General features: G+C 48.6%; 1 protein-coding gene across 4 annotated transcripts in view; it reads right to left on the reverse strand.

Moving 5' to 3' along the window:
- Window positions 1-22,080, reverse strand: part of TRAPPC9 (trafficking protein particle complex subunit 9) — a 744,079-nt gene that overhangs the window by 553,849 nt on the left and 168,150 nt on the right. For all 4 annotated transcript variants that reach the window (XM_024250828.3, XM_009244129.4, XM_024250829.3 and 1 more), the window contains 3 exons: window positions 20,703-20,829; window positions 17,005-17,137; window positions 8,783-8,946 (listed from right to left, as the gene is read on the reverse strand). In XM_024250828.3, the coding sequence (XP_024106596.1) occupies window positions 8,783-8,946; window positions 17,005-17,137; window positions 20,703-20,829 (424 nt within the window). The remainder of the gene's footprint in view (window positions 1-8,782; window positions 8,947-17,004; window positions 17,138-20,702; window positions 20,830-22,080) is intronic.

Consider the following 22,080-nt stretch of genomic DNA (forward strand, 5'->3'; position numbering starts at 1 on the left):
CAACTACGTTTGAGGCCTGCAGAGAGAAGACAACCATGTTGACAGTCTCGACATGAACCACCACCAAAAGCGTCTCCCTTGGAATTCTGTCCCGCTGCCACAATGCTCCCCACCTTCTACATCATCACTAGGAAGTGCTCACTAGGCCGACCAGGTAAATGGAAAGAGTGGATTGCCCCGGGGCTGGGGCAGGGATTGGCTGGCAAGGAACATGTGGGAATTTTCTGGGGTGGCGGAAATGTTCTATACTATATCCTGATAAGGGTTTGCGTTAGACAGATCCATGTATTTCTAAACCTCACTAAATGGTACACAAGATTTGCACATGTCACTGTACATGTTTTTACCAAAAAAAAAGTGAACTCTAGTTAATGGTACATGTGCTATAGCATTTAGGGGTAAAATATACTGAAAACTGCAACTTACTTTAAACTGCATTAAAAAAACAAGATAGATTTGGCCAGGTGCAGTGGCTCATGCCTGTAATTCCAGCACTTTGGGAGGCCAAGGTGGGCAGATCACGAGGTCAGGAGATCAAGACCATCCTGGCTAACACGGTGAAACCCTGTCTCTACTAAAAATACAAAAAATTAGCCGGGCATGGTGGCGGGTGCCTGGAGTCCCAGCTACTAGGGAGGCTGAGGCAGGAGAATGGCGTGAACCCAGGAGGCAGAGTTTGCAGTGAGCCAAGATCGCACCACTGCACTCCAGCCCGGGTGACAGAGCAAGACTCTGTCTCAAAAAATAAAATAAATAAATAAATAAATAAGATGGATTAAACGATGGATAGGAGGCTGGATAGATACGTAATAAAGCAAATATAACAAAATGTTCATTACAGAACCTAGACGGTTTGTATGTAAGTGTTTGCTATACAATTCTTTCAACTCTTCTGCATGGTTCAGTGTTTTTATAATAAAAGTTTGAGGATGGAAATGATGGTTGATACAGAATAAGTTCCAGATGAAGTCAGAGGCATAAGGAACACCAAGGATGGTCGGGCATGGTCGCTCGTGCCTGTAATCCCAGCACTTTGGAAGGCCAAGGTGGAGGGATCACTTGAGGTCAGGAGTTCAAGACCAGCCTGGCCAACTTGGTGAAAGTACATCTCTACTAAAAATACAAAAAATTAGCCAGGAATGGTGGCAGGCACCTGTAATCCCAGTTACTCGGGAGGCTGAGACAGGAGAATCGCTTGAACCTGGGAGGTGGAGGTTGCAGCAAGCCAAGACCGTGCCACTGCACTCCAGCCTGGGCAACAGAGCGAGACTCCATCTCAAAAAAAAAAAAAGAGAGAGAGAGAAACACCAAAGGCTAAGGTAGCCTAGAAAGCTGGGACAGAAGCTGGACCTTGAGATGAGACCTCAGATGACCAAGAAGCAGAGGAAAGCCTCTCCAGGAAGGGGGCGGTGTCTAAGGCAGAGCAGCAGAGGCAGAGACCTGCACAGAGCAGGTGTGGAGACGGGAGCATCTAAGGCAGAGCCGTGCCGCGCATTCAAAATCGCAGAGTGGTTCCCACACACTTGTCTACGTCCTCCACTCAGCCAACAGGAGGAATAGGCAGTGACCTGCACAGAGCAGGTGTGGAGAGGGGAGCATCTAAGGCAGAGCTAGGACGCACATTCAAAATCACAGAGTGGTTCCCACACGCTCGTCTACGTCCTCCACTCAGCCAACAGGAGGGACAGGCATGCTCCCATCAGCCTCATTCTCAAAATGCAGCTGATAGGACCGTGCCACAAAATGTCTTTCCGTCACCAATTACTCGGTACTGAGTACCTGCTATGTGCCAGGCCCTGGAAATAGAAGAGAAAACCCAGTCACTGCCTTGGAGAGACCATACCCTGATTAGAGAAAGAGACCAATAAAGAAGCCATCACCATACACAGTGGCAAGACCTCCTGTGGCACTAAGTCAGAGCAGCCCGAGGCAGCAAAGAGGAGACCCAGGAGCCCAGGCTTAGGCAGGCTTTCCAGAAAGGGCAGCCAAGCCAGAGCCCAGAGGATAAATGCTCTGGAGCTGAGGAGGCAGGAGGGGTGGGACAAGTCAGCATGGCGTGCCTGGGGAGGAAAGGGTGTGTCCTCACATCATGGCAGATGGCAGGAGCATCCAGGAAGCCAAAATTAGCTCCTGACAGCAATGCGACTCCAGCTGAGGAGGAGAGGTGGCCATAGATGAAGCCAAGCATGGGGCAGAGGCTCGGCCACACAGGGCCACGGGGGCCACAGGGGCCACACAGGGCCACAGGGGCCAGGGCGACAGCAGCCACTCATGGATTTCTGAAGAGAGAAGCAGGTGAAGACTTTTGCTTCAGAAAGAAAGGGGGATTTTGTAATGAATAATGGGCACACGATTACCACTGAGTTTATCTGAGGGAAGGAAAAAATGTTTTCCAGTTGCTAAGTTGGGAGGGCAAGTTAAATTACAGGAGATGTGAGAAAAGTTTGCCATGTAGACTGTAATTTTCTGTTATTCAATATTAGCTTGCTTGTTCAAATATCAACCAAACTCTATAACCAATTAAGTTCAGAGTACCAGATGAAGGCTTTTATGCCAGAGAAGCACCTTCCACCTCACCCAAATTGGTCCCAAAAGGAGGGTGGATAGGAAAGCATGAAATTAAGGTAGTATCATTAAATTTCTCAAAGACTAAGAGTATACAAAGTTTTTAAAATAAGACACAAATAAACAACATTTTTAAAAGAAAAAATGATTAAAAGAACCACATTAAAGTTAAGAACTTCTGTTCATCCAAAGCCACCACTAAGAGGTAAAGGCAAACAAATCATAGTATGGGAGAGGATGGTCACGCCACGCGTCCAACAAAGAGCTCACACCAAGGGTATATATAAAGAAGTCCTCCAAGTCAGGAGAGATGGGGAAGGGGAGGGAGAAACAGAGAGAGACAGAGAGAGAGCAGACAACCAATGGGGGAAAAAAGGGCAAAGTCCTCATACAAAAGAGGATATACAAGCGGCCAGAACATTGGAAAAGTGCTCAACTTCACCGATCATCGGGGAAAAGCAATTTGAAACCCCAATGCTACACCATTATATACCTCACTCTCACACTCTCATCTCAAGAATGAATAACATGACTGCAAACACCAAGTAAAGGCAGGTGAAATGAATCTATGCCATTAGAAGTCAAACGGTGGTAGCCTTAGGCAGAGAAGTGGCTAGACATCTGATGCACAAAACTTCAATCCTCATGACAACTCTACAAAATGGTGGTGTCGGTGGCAATAGCAATAGTGGCAGTGGCAGTGGTGGTAGTGATGGTGGTAGTGGTAGCAGCAGTGATGGTGATGGTGCTTGTGAGGATGGCAGTAATGACGGTGGTGGTGGTGGTAGTGATGGTGGTGACAGGGGTGATGGTGGCAGTGGTAATGGTGGTGGTTGTAGTGGTTATGGTAGTGATGGTGATGATGGTGGTGGTTGTGTTGATGATGAGGTGATTGTGGTGGTGGCAATGGTGACAGTGATTATGGTGGTGTCAATGATGATGGTGATGGTGGCGATGGTGATGGTGATGGTGGTAGCAGTGATGGCAGTGGTTATGGTGGTGGTGGTTATGGTGGTGATGGTGCCAGTGGTGAGGGTGGTGGTTGTGTTGGTAGTGGTGGTGGTGGGGGTTGGGGTGGTGTTTGTGGTGGTGACGGTGGTGGTGGCAGTTGTGACGGTGGTTGTGGTGGTTATAGTGGTGATGGTGGTTTTGGTGGTCACAGTGGAGAGAGTGGTAGTTGTGGTGTAGTGGTAGTGAGGGTGGTGGTGATGATGGTGATCATGATGATGGTGATGGTGGCAATGGTGATAATGGTGATGGTGATGGTGGTGATGGTAGTGATGGTGGTGCTGGTGATGGCAGTGGTAGTGATGGTGATGGTGGTGGTGGTGATAGTGGTAGTGATGATGATGGTGGTGTTGATGGTGGTGGTTATAATGGTAGTGACAGTGATGGTAGTGATGGTGATAGTGGTAGAGATGGTGATGGTGGTGATGGTGGTGGTAATGGTGATGGTGGTGGTGATGGTGGTGCTGGTGGCGATGGTGATGGTGGTGATGGTGGTGGTGGTGGTGATGGTGATAGTGGTAGTGATGGTGGTGGTGATGGTGGAGTTGGTGGTGGTGGTGGTGGTGATGGTGGTGGTGGTGGTGATGGTGATAGTGGTGGTGGTGATGATGGTGATGGTGATGGTGATGGTGGTGGTGATGGTGATAGTGGTGGTGGTGATGATGGTGATGGTGATGGTGGTGGTGATGGTGATAGTGGTGGTGATGGTGATGGTGGTGGTGATGGTGATAGTGGTGGTGATGGTGGTGGTGGTGGTGATAGTGGTAGTAATGTTGATGGTGATGGTGGAGTTGATAGTGATGGTGGTGGTGGTGGTGATGGTGATAGTGGTGGTGGTGATGATGGTGATGGTGATGGTGGTGGTGATGGTGATAGTGGTAGTGATGGTGGTGGAGATGGTGGTGGTAATGGTAGTGACAGTGATGGTAGTGATGGTGATAGTGATGGTGGTGGTGATGGTGATAATGGTGATGATGGTGATGGTGGAGTTGATGGTGGTGGTGGTGGTGATGGTGGTGGTGGTGGTGATGGTGATAGTGGTGGTGGTGATGATGGTGGTGGTGATGGTGATAGTGGTAGTGATGGTGATGGTGGTGGTGACGGTGATGGTGGTGGTGATGGTGATAGTGGTAGTGATGGTGGTGGAGATGGTGGTGGTAATGGTAGTGACAGTGATGGTAGTGATGGTGATAGTGATGGTGGTGGTGATGGTGATAATGGTGATGATGGTGATGGTGGAGTTGATGGTGGTGGTGGTGGTGATGGTGGTGGTGGTGGTGATGGTGATAGTGGTGGTGGTGATGATGGTGGTGGTGATGGTGATAGTGGTAGTGATGGTGATGGTGGTGGTGACGGTGATGGTGGTGGTGATGGTGATAGTGGTAGTGATGGTGGTGGAGATGGTGGTGGTAATGGTAGTGACAGTGATGGTAGTGATGGTGATAGTGATGGTGGTGGTGATGGTGATAGTGGTGATGATGGTGATGGTGGAGTTGATGGTGATGGTGGTGGTGGTGGTGATGGTGACAGTGATGGTGGAGTTGATGGTGATGGTGGTGGTGATGATGGTGATGGTGATAGTGGTAGTGGTGGTGATGGTGATGGTGGTGATGATGGTGGTGGTGGTGATGACAGTGGTAATGGTGGTGGTGGTGATGAAAGTGGTAGTGATGGTGGTGGTGGTGATGAAAGTGGTAGTGATGGTGGTGGTGGTGATGACAGTGGTAGTGATGGTGGTGGTGGTGATGGTGATGGTGATAGTGGTAGTGGTGGTGATGGTGATGGTGATGGTGGTGATGATGGTGGTGGTGGTGATGACAGTGGTAATGGTGGTGGTGGTGATGACAGTGGTAGTGATGGTGGTGGTGGTGATGGTGATGGTGATAGTGGTAGTGGTGGTGATGGTGATGGTGATGGTGGTGGTGATGATGGTGGTGGTGGTGATGACAGTGGTAATGGTGGTGGTGGTGATGAAAGTGGTAGTGATGGTGGTGGTGGTGATGAAAGTGGTAGTGATGGTGGTGGTGGCAGCGGTGATGCCGGTGGTTGTGGCGGCAGTAGTGGCAAGAGTAGCAGTGTATTAATTCACTTTGCATTGCTATAAAGGAATACCTGAGGCTGGCTAATTTACAGGGAGAAGAGGTTTTATTTGGGCCCACAGTTCCACATCCTGTACAAGCATGGAGCTGGCCTCTGCTTCTGGTGAGGGCCTGAGGAAGCTTCCATTCATGGCAGAGGAGGGCAAAGCAGGAGCAGGCAGTTACACAGTGAGGGGAGGGGAGAGGAGAGGAGGCACCAGGCTCTTTTGAACAACCAGCACTAATGAGAACTAACAGAGTGAGAACTCATTCATTCCCATGAGACGAGCACACAGCCATTCATGAGGGATCCACCCCCATGACCCAAAACCCCCCACCAGATCCCCCTCCAACACTGGGGATGATATTTCAACATGAGAGGTGGAGAGGACACACACCTAAACCACAGCAAGTAGTAACTTGTGTGAGAACAAATCTGAGTGCTTATACGCCAAGCACTGTCTCAAGTGCTTCACACATATTATCTCATTTAATTCTCAGTTAAATCAATGAGATGTAGGTACCATTCTTAGTGTTATTTTACAGAACAGTAGGGCCAGACGGTGCCCTCCCCAGAGGTCTGGGTGCCCCGAGCTGAGATTCCAGCACTGCAGCCGGGCCACTCCTCTGAGGTCTCAGTTGCCGCTCCTGGGTACTTCCTCTCAACTTCTGGGCCACACTGGTCCAACCTCTTCACAGGCTGTGCCAGCCCAGGATAGGAGCTGCCTCCCTCCTCGCACGTCCTGTTGCTTTACATTATCTTTGACTCTCAAACACTTTGCACCTGTCGGCCATTATTCATAGCGATTCTTTCTGTTCTGGTGTGGCCTGTCTCCTGCCTGGCCCCGGAGTGACACAAGGAGGGACCCGGCCCCCAACAGCTGTGATCCAGCTCGGCTTGGGCTGCTATGCCACTAGTTCCCTTATCCCAGAGACAGGCCGCCCATGTTTTTATTGTTGAAAATGCAGGTGAGGCTTGCAGTGAAGCCTTTCACACACAGGTTGTGTGATCAGTGAGCTCCAACACCTCCTTCCCCTCCCACCCCAGGCCTCCCCTCTCTTGGCCAAAGGCCTGGCACAGAAAAGGTAACCCCTCGGCATTCCTGCTGCTCCAAGCACCTGCCCAGGCCCCTCTGCCTGGCTTTCATTGTTGGGGTACTTTTGGGTGCTGTGTTGCCTACTCGGGGAACAGCTTTTCCTTAGTCCTCCCAGAGTCCCACTTCCGCTCTCACCCTCCCTCTAACCCAGACTCCACGACACCTGTGGCCGATGCTGTGTTACGGGGGGTTGAAATGATTTCCTTGTTTCACAGGGAATGGTTTTATTTTCACTGTTTCTTCATACTTTGTTGTTCGGGGGAGGTTTCAAGAGAAAGAGTAGAATAAAAATGCTACTCTTCTGCCATCTTTATGCAGAAACCATGCCAAATTAACAACTGCCAGCAGGTTCTGTACTGGGCCCCGGCTCCCCAGGGGATGGGACCACCTCCCTGTGATCTCCTTAGGGCTGAAGCAAAGCCTTAGATGAGTGCAAGAACCACTCCTCAGGGGCAAGGGAGCAAGATGAACACATCAGACTTGCATTTTTAATAACTATTTAGCATATAACAATTTGCCACTTATGGCCTCACTCAATAAAAACTATACTTGTTATTCCATGTTGTGTGACTAGCACTGAAAGGAAAAAGGGAAAAAAAAAAAAAAACCCACGGAAAAGGGAAGGATTCAAGACAAGAAAAAATAAAATGAATGTGCACCGACAAGCTACAGGTGACTTCCTGCTCCATCCCCACTCCCTGCTCTGGGCACACCCGGCCCTCCTGAGCAAGAACACAAGGCGGGCTGCCCCACGGCTCCAGCCCCATGACCATGCACACAAATCACTGAGGACAAGCCTGGGTCGCTCCCCAGGCCAAGGCTCCTTCCAGGGCAGACACGGACCGGGAGAATGGGTTAGACAATGCGGACGCAAAGCTTCATGCTTTACGTCCTACAGACACAGATTTCTATCAAAATCAGTGGAAGAAATATGGGAATACAAGATACCCTGAAATTCTCCAGAGTGGTACAAGCCCAAATTAACCCTTTCTTACACACTCCAAACTCATTCTCTCATGACATAATTCTTTGCCTGCAAATTCTCCCAAGCTCAGCCCTGGACCTTCCCTCAAGCTGGAACTAACCAGAGGGTCTGTGGCTCTACCTCTAAGAAACTTGGTTTGTCGCATTATAATGTCATTAGCATGGGGAGGGAGCCCTCTGCCAGGAAGTAACATGTGATTAGTACATCCTCTACTGGAAACTTAACCATAACCAGTCAAACTCCTCTTGTATGCCTGGTTCATCTCACCCATATGTCAAAAGCACAAAAAACACCCCAAACTCCTGCTAACTTGTTTCCCTTTTTCATTCTCTGTCTGGTCTCACTAGCCTACAATTTCTCTAAATGTATTAAATTACCTGGTTTTATTTCCACATATTACTCTTGATACTTTTCCCTCCTCCCATACAATATATTCCCCCTTTGATCAATGCACTCACCAGCCTCTGACACACCAGGTGTCCTGCCAAACATGACCTCCCTAGTTCACTCTTGCAATGTATGTGCTAAATACTACCTCCCCTATTTATCCAAGAGGAAATTGAGGTACAGTAGTAACAGTTCCCCAAGGACAAATAGCTAGTAAATGGTGAAGTCCAAATTTCAGCACAGGTCCCCTGACCCCAAACTACGTGAGCTGAACGCATGATGGGATGGATCCCAAACAGACTCCTTCCAGGCCTACTAATGCTTCTCTCCCGTTCATTGAAGAAATAGTTCTGCTGAGTAGCTGATGGATGTTGAGGTCTGGGAAAGGGCACTGGGGATACAGAGGTGTGTGCTCGGTCCCACTGTCTTCTGCTGTGTGTCTTTCATGAAGAACTGGTTTCCCACTGTCATGATAGCACCAAGCTTCCCCGAGGCTCCTGCACTCAGGCTCTCAGCCTGTAAGCCCTCGCCTGACTTCTACTGACTTTATCTGAATCCACAAAGAAGTTTTTAGATTCTCTGAAAACTGAGTATTTAAACTATCGCTTCTACAAGTAAACAATACAAACATTCCCAGGGTCAAAGCTGCTTACGATACCTACCTTTAGTGGTGAGAACTTTCGAGGTGACCTCTAGTTTCTCCAATGGTTCCATTCCAATATTTTCCAATTTAATGATTAGTTGCTGACTTTCTCCATTGTAAAGCTGAACAGATACATTAGTAGATATTTCATCACCAGAAGAAGGTTGCAATGAATGTGCAGATCTAAAATAATAAGAAGAAATTTAAAGAAGAAAGAAGGAAGAAGCCAAGGCCATTTGAGAATTACTCACTTCCCAAAGAAGAATCACCATACTCATGCATTTCAGAAACAGGGGCTAGGAAATCTTGGCTTCATACATGGAGTTCAGTACCCAGCTATCAGGAATGGAAAGCGAGCTGCCACATGCCTCATGCTTTCCTCATGCAGACACGTCCAGGTCTTTGTGTGTCATAAACATGAACACCCTCACTCAGCCTTCATTTCTCATGCGTATGTGAAGCATAAAATACTTAATTACTAAGTTATGGGGTATAAAAATTACATGATGAATTCATTCAAATAAACCATGAGGCTGCTGTTCTCTCAAAATCTAAAAAATGTCATGCTTAGAAGTGCCTTGGGAAACTCCATAGATTTAAGAGGAAAATGTATACCAACCATTCCAGCTGATAACATAGAGCTGAGGCCAAAGAGGAATGAGAAGCTGTCCCACAGACCCCTTCCTACAGGTATAAACTGTGAGGAATGCCCACCAACACCTGGCATCACACGAGGGCAGCTGGGCCAGGCCCTGGGGTCAGGCAGTATCTGCGGGGCTCCATCCTCACACCAGTCAGGTGAGGCCCTGGACTACGGGACAGGCCAAGGCAGCCAAGCCAGATGAATATGCAACACAGAAGCCAGGGCCTCCCCGAGGCTCCTGCACTCAAGCTCTCAGCCTGTAAGCCCTCGCCTGACTTCTACTGACTTTAACTGAATCCACAAAACTAATTGTCCTGGTTGCAGCCTTCCCAACCCACAGGCTGCAAACAGTGGGTTGGGAAGGAGGTCACTGGTGATCACAGAGAAAATATATCTGGCAGCACAATGGGGACAAATGCCAGCGGATGACAAATAGAGGCATGTGACAGGTGAGGTTAAACACACACATGGCTCCCTGGAGAAGTTTGGCCACAGGACAAAGGGGCAGACAGAGGAGGTGGCCAGAGCAGGCAGGCCGACATGTTCTCCTGGGGCCTGAAGGTTTCCTGAGTAGCCCACACCTTCTTCCTGTCCCTGAAGGATTTCCACAGAGAGCCACAATTAGTCCAGCATACTTGAGCCAACATCGTGTGCTTAGTGCATCCAGAAATGGCTCATGAAGTCAACTAAGCGGACTGTGGACCACCCCACTCCAGACACTCTCCAGCAGTCTTTCCGATGCCCAGCTCCTCCTGGCCCTGCTCCCAGTCACAGCACACAGGATCAGAGTCGGAACAGCTTCCCACGCCATGGGAGCACTTGGTGTCACACACTATTGGTCCAAAGGACAGAAAAGAATGTTCCAGACTCAGACCTCTGCCATCCAAGGGAAGAAATGCTGCTTAACACAAGCCAAGCTCATGGCGCCAGGCACGTGTTTCCTGGGGGCTTCCAGATGCAGACTCTGATGGAGAAGCTTCTGCATCCAAACCAAATTTTGGTGAAATAATTGCATAATAAATCAAGGTGAGCTCCTTGGAATTTAAATATCTTTAATGTTCATGAGTCAAGAAATAAACTTCCTCTGTCAAGGAAGGAAAATTGGACTCGTGTCCTTACCATAAACGGCTTCTTTCCATCTTTTAGCAGGCAGCCTTTCTCAAGCAAAAGTTTGTACTCAATGTGGATTTGAAGAGAAGGTATCAGGAAAAACATAAAACATGGCCAAGACTCACTATTTTGTGTCTCAAACAACAGGATTTTCAAACAAAACAAAACAATGTTTGACCTGGCAGTCACAGGGCCTGGGCCTAACACAGGCCCTGACGGTCCCAGCTGCAGCGTCCCAGTTGTCGTGAACAGTGGAGCTTGGGTGGGACTCGGGCTGGCACTGAAAAGGAGCTGAGTCCTGAACAGGCCATGGCACTAAAGAGATGGCAGCAGGGACCCCACTCAAGCCAAGGTCAGGCCCCCAGGGAGGGGCTGCGGAGGCTGGGCAAGGGTCAGGTCCAGTCTCCTAGGAGGAGATGCAGACCAGGAGCTTCTTGGCAGAGAGAAACTCCAATGTGGGACTATGGGCAAACTGTGGGAGGTAGAAGTAAGGTCTACGGCGACGAGACTCTCTTGTTTAAGGAGATGGCCCCTAATATGTGGTCTGCGTTGGGTTAGGCAGCCCCTGGGTCTGAGCAGCACAGGAACTGCAAGGTGAGTCACTGGTGCCTGAAGCTTGGCACGCCTGTGTCCCCTGAGCACTCTGTGGACTCAGCTGCCCTTTCTGTAGCTCTGCCCTCCCCACCCCTGCACTGGACCAAAAGTTTTTTCAAGACAGGGACAATTTTTTTTTTTTAAGATAGTCTCGCTCTGTTGCTCAGGCTGGAGCGCAGTGGCACAATCTCCACTCACTGCAACTTCCGCCTCCTGGGTTCAAGCGATTCTCCTGCCTCAGCCTCCCGAGTAGCTGGGATTACAGGCTCATGCCACCATGCCCAGCTAATTTTTTTGTATTTTTAGTAGAGATGGGATTTGGCCATGTTGGCCAGGCTGGTCTCGAACTCCTGACCTCAGGTGATCCACCTGCCTTGGCCTCCCAAAGTGCTAGGATTACAGGAGTGAGCCACCGCACCCGGCCGTGACAATATTTTTATCTTGCATTATCAGCTCCTACCCAGCCAGGTACCTGGCACATAACAGGTACTCACTAAGTATGTATTGAACAAATTAACAAGCATCTCAAACTTGAACCACTGTGCAACACAGAAAAGCACCCTAGCAGTAGTCAAGATGGGCCTGGGACAGAGTGGCCTGCTAACACACTTCACAGCTGCCTCCTGCTGAGCCTCACCCTGTGCAGGGTGTCTCTGCATGGCTGCCTGGCCACAGAGAAGGCGGGACAATGCAATTCCACAGGAGATGCCATCAGGCCACCTGCTCCTGACCTCTGCCCTCATCACTGTCAGTGCTCAAGGCACCACTCCCGCCAGGCTCCATCTGGGCACCTCTGACTCCCATCCTGGAATGCTCTCTGCCGCGTCCCACTGGCTGCCTACCAGCTCTGCTCCTCTGCGTGTCTCCTCGGCAGAGGCCTTTCCTGAAGAGCTCCCTGCAAAGCAGGCCTTGCCATCTGACGCTGCTTCACAAAGTGACCTGCCTTCTGTCTCTGAAGGCCTGCCTCTTCTGGACATCTCATCTCATCTCATCTGACCCGCTGTGTTTTCATCACAGTGCTGAATTCTCCTGCACCATGGTCTGTATTTATTGGGTTGGTTGACTTGTTGTTCCCTCTTCTTTGCATTTTCTTCCATGCTTGATTATCTGACCAGTTGTTGTGGATCTTGTAAGGCCCAGTTGAATACCACTTCTTCTACGAAGCCTTCCCGAACCCCAAAGATACGGTCAACCTCTACTTTGTTTTTATATTACAGAGCCAGTTAGCAAATTTGACTCTAGTTAGTCTGAGTACCTCCTTCCAGACATACAAGGGGAGCGGCCTAGGTCGAGGGCATTTTTTATTCATTGAATTTTTTATTAATTGCTAGTCCTATAGCACAGGGCCTAAAGCACATGGTAGGTGTCGATAAATGTTTGTGAGTAAATTTAATGAATCAGTCACTGGAATGTTCATATTAGATTAATAACAATCAAAACTCAAAGAATAGTCACATTTTATTTCAGGAAGCCACCTTAGAAAAATATATACATTATACACAATTTTTTAAAATAAGAAATAAAAAGCAAACATTTTAACTCCGAATCAGTTCCACTGGACCCTCCTCCTCCAGCCCCTGGTCCTCATCAGGACCATGCTGGGATCCACATTCCTCCCCAGGGCCCAGGCTCGGTGTCGTGGTGGCCGCCCACAGCAGCACATCTTGTTGAGAGGTAGCAGGTACCAGAGCATGCATGCACCCCCATCACAGTGCATCCACAGGACAATAAAAATGGGGGGTCAGAGGCATTATATTTGGAAACTATTCTAAACACAGGAGAAAAATGTGGGGTGGGCAAAGAGAAGCAGCTAGAGGACCTGCTTTCTTCACTGCCTTTTACAGCTGGCAGAGACCTTCGGGGAAGCCTTATTAGCAGGACAAATGACAAAGTTAAAGTAACCCTTCTCAAGTTATTTTTCCTTTTTGGTAACAGCTGCCCTTAGCGTTTCTTGGCCTTCAGCCACCCCCCGCCCTTTTGCTGAAGCGCTGGCTGGGGCTCGCTAAGCTGAAGCTGGAGCCATAATCTCCTTTACGAGCTCTTGTTGGGCGGCTGGTGCCCTGTACAGGCCTGTGAGCGCATGCCGTCAAACTGTAGCTGAAGCTAGTGTCCTTCCTAGCCTAGCGCCCACTGGGTGCCACAGTTCTACTGACAGCAGTGGCAGAATTCAGCAGCCAAAGCCAGAGCTGGGAGTCTGCGCATCTGGCTGTTCAAGCTAATGTGCCTGGAAGTGTCCAGGCCTGGGAAGTCCTGGTGGCAGGCTCAGCGGAAATCATGTGTCCATTCAACACTGAAGCCCTGCCAAAATTCATCTTTCTAAACAGCATATGCAGGTATAAAATCCACCTAGCTTAAGTATGTAATGCAATCATTTTTGGTAAATTTACAAATAACTGATACCCAGTGTTTTTTTCTTTTGTTTTGTTTTGTTTTGTTTTTATTTTGAGACAAAGTCTCGCCCTTTGTCCCCCAGGCTGGAGTGTAATGGCGCAATCTCGGCTCACTGCAACCTCCGCCTCCCAGGTTCAAGTGATTCTCCTGCCTCAGCCTCCCAAGTAGCTGGGATTACAGGCTCCTGCCACCACACCCAGCTAATTTTTGTTTATTTTTTTTAGTAGAGACAGGGTTTCATCATGTTGGCCAGGCTGGTCTCGAACTCCTGACCTCAGGTGATCCGCCCGCCTCGGCCTCCCAAAATGCTAGGATTACAGGCGTGAGCCACTGCGCCCGGTCTGATACCCAGTTTTAAAACACCTGCAGCACCCCAAAGAGATGCCGCAGGAGCACTTCCAATCAGTGTAGTCCCCACACCACTGGCAGCCTCAGGCAGCCGCTGAGCTGTGTCCTGCCGCTAGAAACCTGCTTTCCAGATGTTTCACATCAGAGGACGCACACTCTATGCCTCTCGCATCTGGCTTCTTGCACTCAGCAGCTCGCCTCTGAGGCTGGTCTGCACTGGGGCATGTGTCCCTTCGTCCCTTCATTGCGGAGTGGTGTTCTGCTGCAGGGACACACTGCATTCTGCTGACCCATTCACCAGCTGACGGCCATCTGGGCCCTTTCCAGTTTTCTGACTGTGAACGATGCTGCTATGAACACTCGTGCGCAGGTTTCTATGTCGACATATGTGTTCCGTTGTCTTGAGCAGGCACCTAGGAGTGGAATTGTTGGGTCATATGGTAAACTTATGTGTAACTTCTGAAGAAACTGCCAATGCGTTTTCAAAAGGGATGTCCCATCAGCATCCCTATCGGCCTCGCACGAGGCATCCAGCTTCTCCGAAACCTTGTAGCCCTGCTATCGTGAGCCCCGTGAGCGGGTGTGAACTGGAGCCTCACGTGGTGCCAGTTCAGAGACTAATGATGTCGACCATCCTTCCAGGTTGCTTACGAGCTATTTGCATATCTTGTGGTGAAATAGGTACTCAAATCTCTTGTCCATTTTTTAAATTAGGTTGTTTTGCCTTATTTTTATTAAGTTTTAAGAGTTCTTAATGTGAATATAAGCTCTTTATCAGATATTTAATATGCAAATATTTTCTTCCAGTCTGTAACTTTCATTCTTTTAGTGGTGTCTTTGGAAGCGAAAGTTTTTAATTTTGATGAAGTCCAATCTGTCAACGTTTTATTCCAGGGATCCTGCTTTTGGTGTCACATCAAAGAACTCTGCCCAATTCAAGGTCATGATAATTTTCTTTTATTTTCTTCTAAAAGTTATATATTTTCAGCTTTTATACTCAGGTCTATGATCCCTTTTGAGTAAATGTTGTCTGTGTTTCATTTTATTCCCCGATTATACGTCAGTGTCTCCACCTCTCCTTCCTCTGTCGAAGACCGCCCTGCCTGGCCTTGCACCCGGCCAGTTCCTCCTCCCTCCCATCAAGCTTGGTGTCGCCTCCTGGAAGAACTCTTCCCTGAGTCTGTGACCTCCCCCAGCACGTGGGACCTCCCCCATCACAGTCCTGACGACAGTGCACTGTGATTATTCGGCGACTTGTCAATTTCCCCACTTGACAGAACTTCCCGTGAGGACAGAAACCAGGACTGTCATGATCAGTGCTACAGCCCTAGCACCCAGCACGGCAACTGGCAAATGAAAGGGTCTATTGAACACATGAATGGGCTTTAAAAACATTTCAGAAAATCCCAAGACATATTTTATAAAAATGGCCAAAAGGATATCCGCTAAGTGTTATTCATAAGTGCAAAAATTAAGAACAGGCTGGATGTGGTAGCTTGTGCGTGTAATCCCAGCACTTTGGGAGGCCGAGGCGGGCAGATCACTTGAGGTCAGGAGTTTGAGACCAGCCTGGCCAATGTGGCAAAACCCCGTCTCTACTAAAAACACAAAAATTAGCTGGGCATGGTGGTGGGTACTTGTAATCCCAGCTACTCGGGAGGCTGAGGCAGGAGAATTGCTTGAACCCGGGAGGTGGAGGTTGCAGTGAGCCAAGATTGTGCCACTGCACTCCAGCCTGGGCGACAGAGCCAGACTCCACCTCAGAAAAAAAAAAGACTGTGCCACGGCACTCCAGCCTGGGCAACAGAGCAAGACTCTGTCAAAAAAAAAAAAATTGAGAACATCCCAAATTCCAATAGCAAGGAAATTAATGGGTATGTAATTTTGAGATATCTTTATGATGTGCTTTGTTGAAGCAATTAAAATTGAATTTTCTCAAGAATTTGTAAAGGCATGAAGAAAAGCTTACGTTACATGGTTATGCAAAAAATAATCTATAATACTATATATGATGTCATGTAATCTCAACTGTTCAAATACATATTTTTAAATAAGATGGATAAAACACTGGAAGGAAATATCACAACAAATCATTTATAGTAATTGCTTCTGGGACTCCTGAGATTGCTTTTTCTTTCTTATTTTTATGTTTTCCCGCAATGCTAAAAAACAAATAAACAAGATCAAAACTATTTCTTAGAAGATAAGAGTTGGCTGAGCACGGTGGCTCACACCTGTAATCCCAGCACTTTGGGAGGCCAAGATGGGTGGATTGTTTGAACCCAGGAGTTTGAGACCAGCCTGGGCAACATGGCGAAACCCCACCTCTACAAAAAATACAAAAATTAGCCAGGCATAGTGGTGCAAACCTGTAGTCCCAGCTACTCAGGAGGCTGAGGTGGGAGGATCGCTTGAACCTGGGAGGTGGAGGTGGAGGTTGCAGTGAGCCGAGATCACAATACTGTACTCCAGCCTGGGTGAAAGAGTGGGACCCTGTCTCAAAAAATTAATTAATTAATTAATTAATTAAAATATAATATAATATAAAAGTTTAATTAAAATTCCCTTTTTTTTTTTTTTTTGAGATGGAGTGTCACTTTGCCACCCAGGCTGGAGTGCAGTGGTGCGATCTCGGCTCACTGCAAGCTCCGCCTCCTGGGTTCACACCATTCTCCTGCCTCAGCCTCCCGAGTAGCTGGGACTACAGGCGCCCGCCACCACGCCTGGCTAATTTTTTTTTTTCTTTTTAGTAGAGACGGGGTTTCGCTGTGTTAGCCAAGATGGTCTCAATATCCTGACCTCGTGATCCACCTGCCTCAGGTTTCAAAGTGCTGGGATTACAGATGTGAGCCACCACGCCGGGCCAAAATTCCCTATATTTTTAAGAGAATTCCTAAATTCCCTAATTTTGATTTTCAAAAGAATTATGATTCCATAGGCTGATTTCACATTCTGTTCTGATCATGGTAAGAAAGATTTCAACTTTGTTCTAATTCGTTTTCAGCAAAGCATATTGATGTTGCTTATCTTAAAGAAATCCTTCACCTATATTCTGGTCACAAGAATTACAGGCTCTTTGTGCCATTAAAAAAAAAAATGCAGGACCAAAAATGATGCCTCAGAGCCACTCTGGTCTGTGACCCTCGTCACACTACCTGGGCAGAGAGGTGCTGATCTGCAGTCTTGGCAACGCGGGAATGACTTCGACTGTGGAGCCACTGGTTTTTATTCCTGGCAGGTTATCCAGCAAACAGTCACTGAACACACCGAAGACCGTAGTATGGTAACCTGGAACAGAAAATGAACATCTTCACTCCACTGGCAAGGCTTTGGGTCTCACGCCCATGGCTGAAGCAGTGCAAAGAGTACGGGGCTCCTCTTCAGAAGACCTGAGTTCCGAAGCTGCCCAGGGCCCGCCGGCGCTCACCCACACTCCCACTCTCAACCCCACGACCCTCACTGTCCTTGTACGTGATGGGGAGGATAACAGCATCTGCATTCCTGTTTCACAAGGCTGGCTGGGCCCAAATGAAAGACTATATGCGAAGGTCCTTGTAAACTATAAATGTCTACTTAATAATCAGTATCTCATCCCTTTACTCATTTGCTTTTCAGATTTATCCATCTCTAAAACGAGAATGTTAATATTCTTTCCCAGGACATAATGTGACTTAATGAGTATGTGAAAAATGCTTCAAAGCCTTCTGTTGAGAGACGAAAGTTCACACACGAGCCAATTGTTATTGTAGCTGCTGCTGATATGGCAGATGTGCTGTATGTGTATAAGCACCATAATTTAAGATTAGCAAATTTCCCATGTTAAAAAAAAAGTCCACTGGTTAGATAAGCACTTGAAATTGTTTAAGCAAAGCTTTAAAATGGCTTTTGAAATTTCGCAAGATAATTATTATAAACAACATTCACTCTGTAACAAAATTAAACAATACCCCATGGCTAGATGCCTAGGGTGACAACTTTTCTGCATTCATATCAAACTACTCCATACTAAAAGGAGAGGCAGGCACTCCCTCGAGGGCAAATCAGGGACCTTACACAGCCTCAATCAGCCCCGTGCTCACCTCCTGCCAGCTTGAAGCTGCCCTATCAACGTAACCCCCATTCAAAGCAGCCACGCTTCCTCTAAAGTATACCTCTTCAAAAACGTCTTTAACTGGCAAACATTCTCCTCCCCAAAACCACATCTGGCACTAATGTCCTTTCTATAAAACCTGGTATGATGTGGTTTTGTCCGCTAAGCAGCCATTATTTTGCAATTCTTAATTTAAACCAGTCATTTTCCTTTTCTTACCTGTTGCTTAAAATAACTGCCATATAAACTCTAAACTCTGATGACAAATAGCACATTACAATGTCTGATAATACAAGGTCAGTCCTTTTGACTTCGTTCCCAAAGCGGGCCAAAAATGAACACTCACTAGTCTGGACCCAGGATAAACAACTAAGAACTGTGTGACTAAGGCTCTGACTCCTCATCTGTGAACATACTAGTTATGGGTTATGTGTTATTCTGAATCAAGCCCTTCACTCCTCGCTGCTCCTCTCTTATCTATTCCTATCTCCTATGCTCCACTGCCAGGCCACAGCTATGGTCCTACCTCTGTCCCTTTCTCCCTGGGTCATTGCTGAAGCTTGATCACTGGTGTCCCTGCCTCCAGTCCTTCCCATCTCAACAGGGATCCTGGATCCTGAGGGATGGCTCTGAACTGCCCACCTGAGCACATCTCTCTTCAAATAACGCAGCAGCCCCACTGCCCTCCGGAGAAAGCCGGCATCCTTCGGCACAGTGTGTAAGACCCCCAGGTCGGCCCTCTGCCTTCCTTCCAGTCTGTCTCATCCCTGCCACCCTGTCCTGGACCACCCACTCTGACCACCCCCAGATCCCCCAAATGTACCACGTTCTCTCTTACCACCACGTTGTTCTTTCTGCCTGGAACTCTCTTTCTGCCCCCTGTGGACTCCCCCCACGGCCCACCCCCATTCATTTGAATAGTTCCTAGTTAGCCTTCAAGCCTCAGGGTCACTGACCAACCCACTCTCCCCGCTGGGTCCATGCCCAGAGTCATTCGCTCCCATGGCCACTCCACTCCGTCTCCCCACTTGGGGCAGCACACCCTCACCTACAATTACACCTGCCTCACTCACCCGTAGGGAGTGCTCTTCCAGCCAACAAACACACACTGAAGACCTACTGTGTGCCAGGCTCCACACTAGGCATGGAGCTGCAGCTGAGCGAGACACACGAGGCCAGCAAGGAATCCATCGCCCAGAGTCAGGAAGGAGACCACCGCACAGGGGCCTAGACCAGCGAGCTCACGCCGAGGAAGGCTCCCAGAGGAAGGGAAGCCTGTGCTGAGGACTGAGGGAAGCCCAGGAGCCGGCGAGGGTGATAAGCACTCGATGGGGCACAGGCAAAGCCTCGGAAAGCCTGGAAAGCTGCCAGATCTAAAGAGTCTTCGGAGACCGAAGTAGGAGGGGAGAGGCAGAGAGGAGGTTGCGGAGGCCAGCAGGAGCCGGACCACACCGGGCTCCAGAGCAACACTTAAGGACTGGGCCTTGATAACAAGGGCCTGGTGACAGCTGTGAGGCTCCCAGTTGAGAGATGTCAGGAGCATATTCACACTAGGAAGATTGCCAGGCCACAGATGGGAGGTGGGTCTGTTAGCAAGCAAGACCAGGGCAAAAACACCAGTCCCAATGCTCTTGTGACAAACCCTAGAAGAGTTATGATCTGCAAGACAGGAGGCAGTGGAGGTGGAGAGAAGTAGCGGTTCTCAGGAAGCACTGAGGGAGGGGAGGTGGGGGTGCTGTGACAGACAGCGAGGGTCAAGGATGACCCCCAAGAACCCATCAGGGCAAATAGCTGATGGGAATGCCTGCACTGAGATGGAGGCTTGACAGGGGCAGGCGCAGTTTTGGGGAGGCGAGGTAGGGAGTTCTGATTTGCAGGTATTATATACGAGGCGCCCAGGAGCCAGCTGGGAAGGGCTGGAGGTGCAGGCTGGGAAGAAGTCCAGCCCTGGAAATCATCTGCACATTGGAGGAAATGGAAGACAGGAAGCAAGGGCATTGGTGGGATCACCTAAGGTAGCCTGCAGAAGAGGAAGAGTTAACAGGGCCAGGGAACACAGGGCGAGGGGTGGGGAAGGAAAGAAGTGGGGTGTGAGGAAGGCCTGACTGAGGGGTGGGCTGCAGAAGACGAGAGAGACCCAAACAGAAGGGCCAGAAAGGCAGTAAAACATCCGGAGGGGCAGGCTCACAGCAGCTAGAGCAGAGAGGTGGTAAAGTATCCAGAGGGCAGGCTCACAGCAGCCAGAGGAGAGGGCATGCCTAGTGGAGGGTCGGCCAGGGACTCAAAGGGCACTGAGGAGCGAATTTAGACACAAAACTGAAAAGTAGGCCCTGGATTTAGCCCAAAAAATACTGCTTGTGACAGGAGTTTTGGAGAAGTGAAAAGGGCTGAGTCCAGGATGTAGAGGGTTAAAGGCCCTCTGCAGAGGGGAGATTCAGCGTGTGTAGACACCCTCTGAGGAGTTCCAGCAAGAAGGAGCAGGAGGAAGGAAGGCTCACTGGAGGAAGACGGCAGAAAGGAGACGAAGTAGAGGGAGGAGGGGCATGGGCAGTGGGGTCAGAGCACAGGAAGGACCCCTCCCACCACCACACATCCCACATCCCATGAACAGATTTTTTTCATGCTTCCCAAAGAGACATGTTCTTCATTATCTCCTAACTGGTTAGGACTGGCATGACGGGCGATCAGCTCTGGACCTCATGGAGGCCATGCAAGGGTTCAGCAGACCCTCCTGAGCAGCAACCATGAAGGGACTCTCCTTACCGTTCACAGTAATCGTTCCAGTCGTCTGCGGGACCCCGACGAGTGTCACTGGGTACAGACCAGATTCAGCCGGAAGAGAAAGTGCCGCAGGGAGAGACTCGAACTCCACTCCGCTGGTGAGCAGCCCCTAAACAAAGCGACGCAGCATCGTAAGCCCAAAGCAAACCTACTGTGCGTGCTCAGTTCCAAATGCGCCTTAAGACATTGGCTATGGCACATCCAGAACTGCTGGAATAAAATGACCAACGGTCTTCACAGAAACCCACAGAGAACTTTGGAGACAGTGTACAGTGGAACACAAAACCACCTAAACACGGTAAGCACTGCAGGTGCTCAGGCGATAAACCATGGATCCACTTGATTTCAGCCCTGTTTGCTGTCTGTTTGATATTTATCATTTTACCAAATGGGAATGTGAACACAAAGAGAAAATATTTTATTTATAAACAAAAATAAATAAAAACATGGCTGGGCATGGTGGCGCACACCTGTAATCCCAACACTTTGGGAGGCCAAGGTGGAAAGAACACTTGAGCCCAGGAGACCAAGACCAACCTGGGCAACACGGTAAGACCCCATCTCTACAAAAAAAATTTAAAATTAGTCAGGGAAGGTGGCACGCACCTGTGGTCCCAGCTACTTGGGAGACTGAGGTGGGATGATCACCCGAGCCCAGGAGGCTGAGGCTGCAATGATCACACCACTGCGCTCCAACGTGGGGGACAGAGTGAGACCCTATCTCAATCAATCAATCAATAAAATGTGGAACTATACCACCAGTTAATATCCCTGCCACACATCTGTGAGTTATCAACTTATTTCGGTATGTACTAAGCTTGCTAGTACAGGCACTAAGCTTGCTAGTGAGCAAAACAGGCAGATTCCCTGGCCTCAAGATGGTAGCCCATGATTGGAAGCAGTGCAGGTATGTCGGCCCTCAGGACTTCCCAGCATTGTAACAGAGGTCCTACTCAGGGCACTAAAGCAAGAAAAAGGAAGAAAAGGCATACAGGCAATTACTCACAGAAAACAAAACCAGGGTCATAGAAAACACTATGGAATCTACAATGAAACTTGAACTTTAGAGTACATTTAGCAAAGTGACAGAGTCAGAAAAAAAAAAGCATTATTTCTATAGTTTAGCAATAAGCAATTGGGGAAAATATCATTAACAAGCGATCAAAACCATCAACTATATTAGAATAAACCTAACAAATGACAGGCAAGGTTTCATAACGGTTATAGAACACTGCTGAGATTAAGAAGCCCTGGGCGAAGGAGGAAATCCTGGATTCTTTTTAGCGGGTTGGTTTTCTGCAGCGGTATGGTCAAAGCTACCCTGCAACTATCTCAGATATGACAGGACTGAGCATCTAAG

This window comes from Pongo abelii, chromosome 7 (assembly GCF_028885655.2).
Source record: "Pongo abelii isolate AG06213 chromosome 7, NHGRI_mPonAbe1-v2.0_pri, whole genome shotgun sequence".
Classification (NCBI taxonomy): Eukaryota; Metazoa; Chordata; class Mammalia; order Primates; family Hominidae; genus Pongo; species Pongo abelii.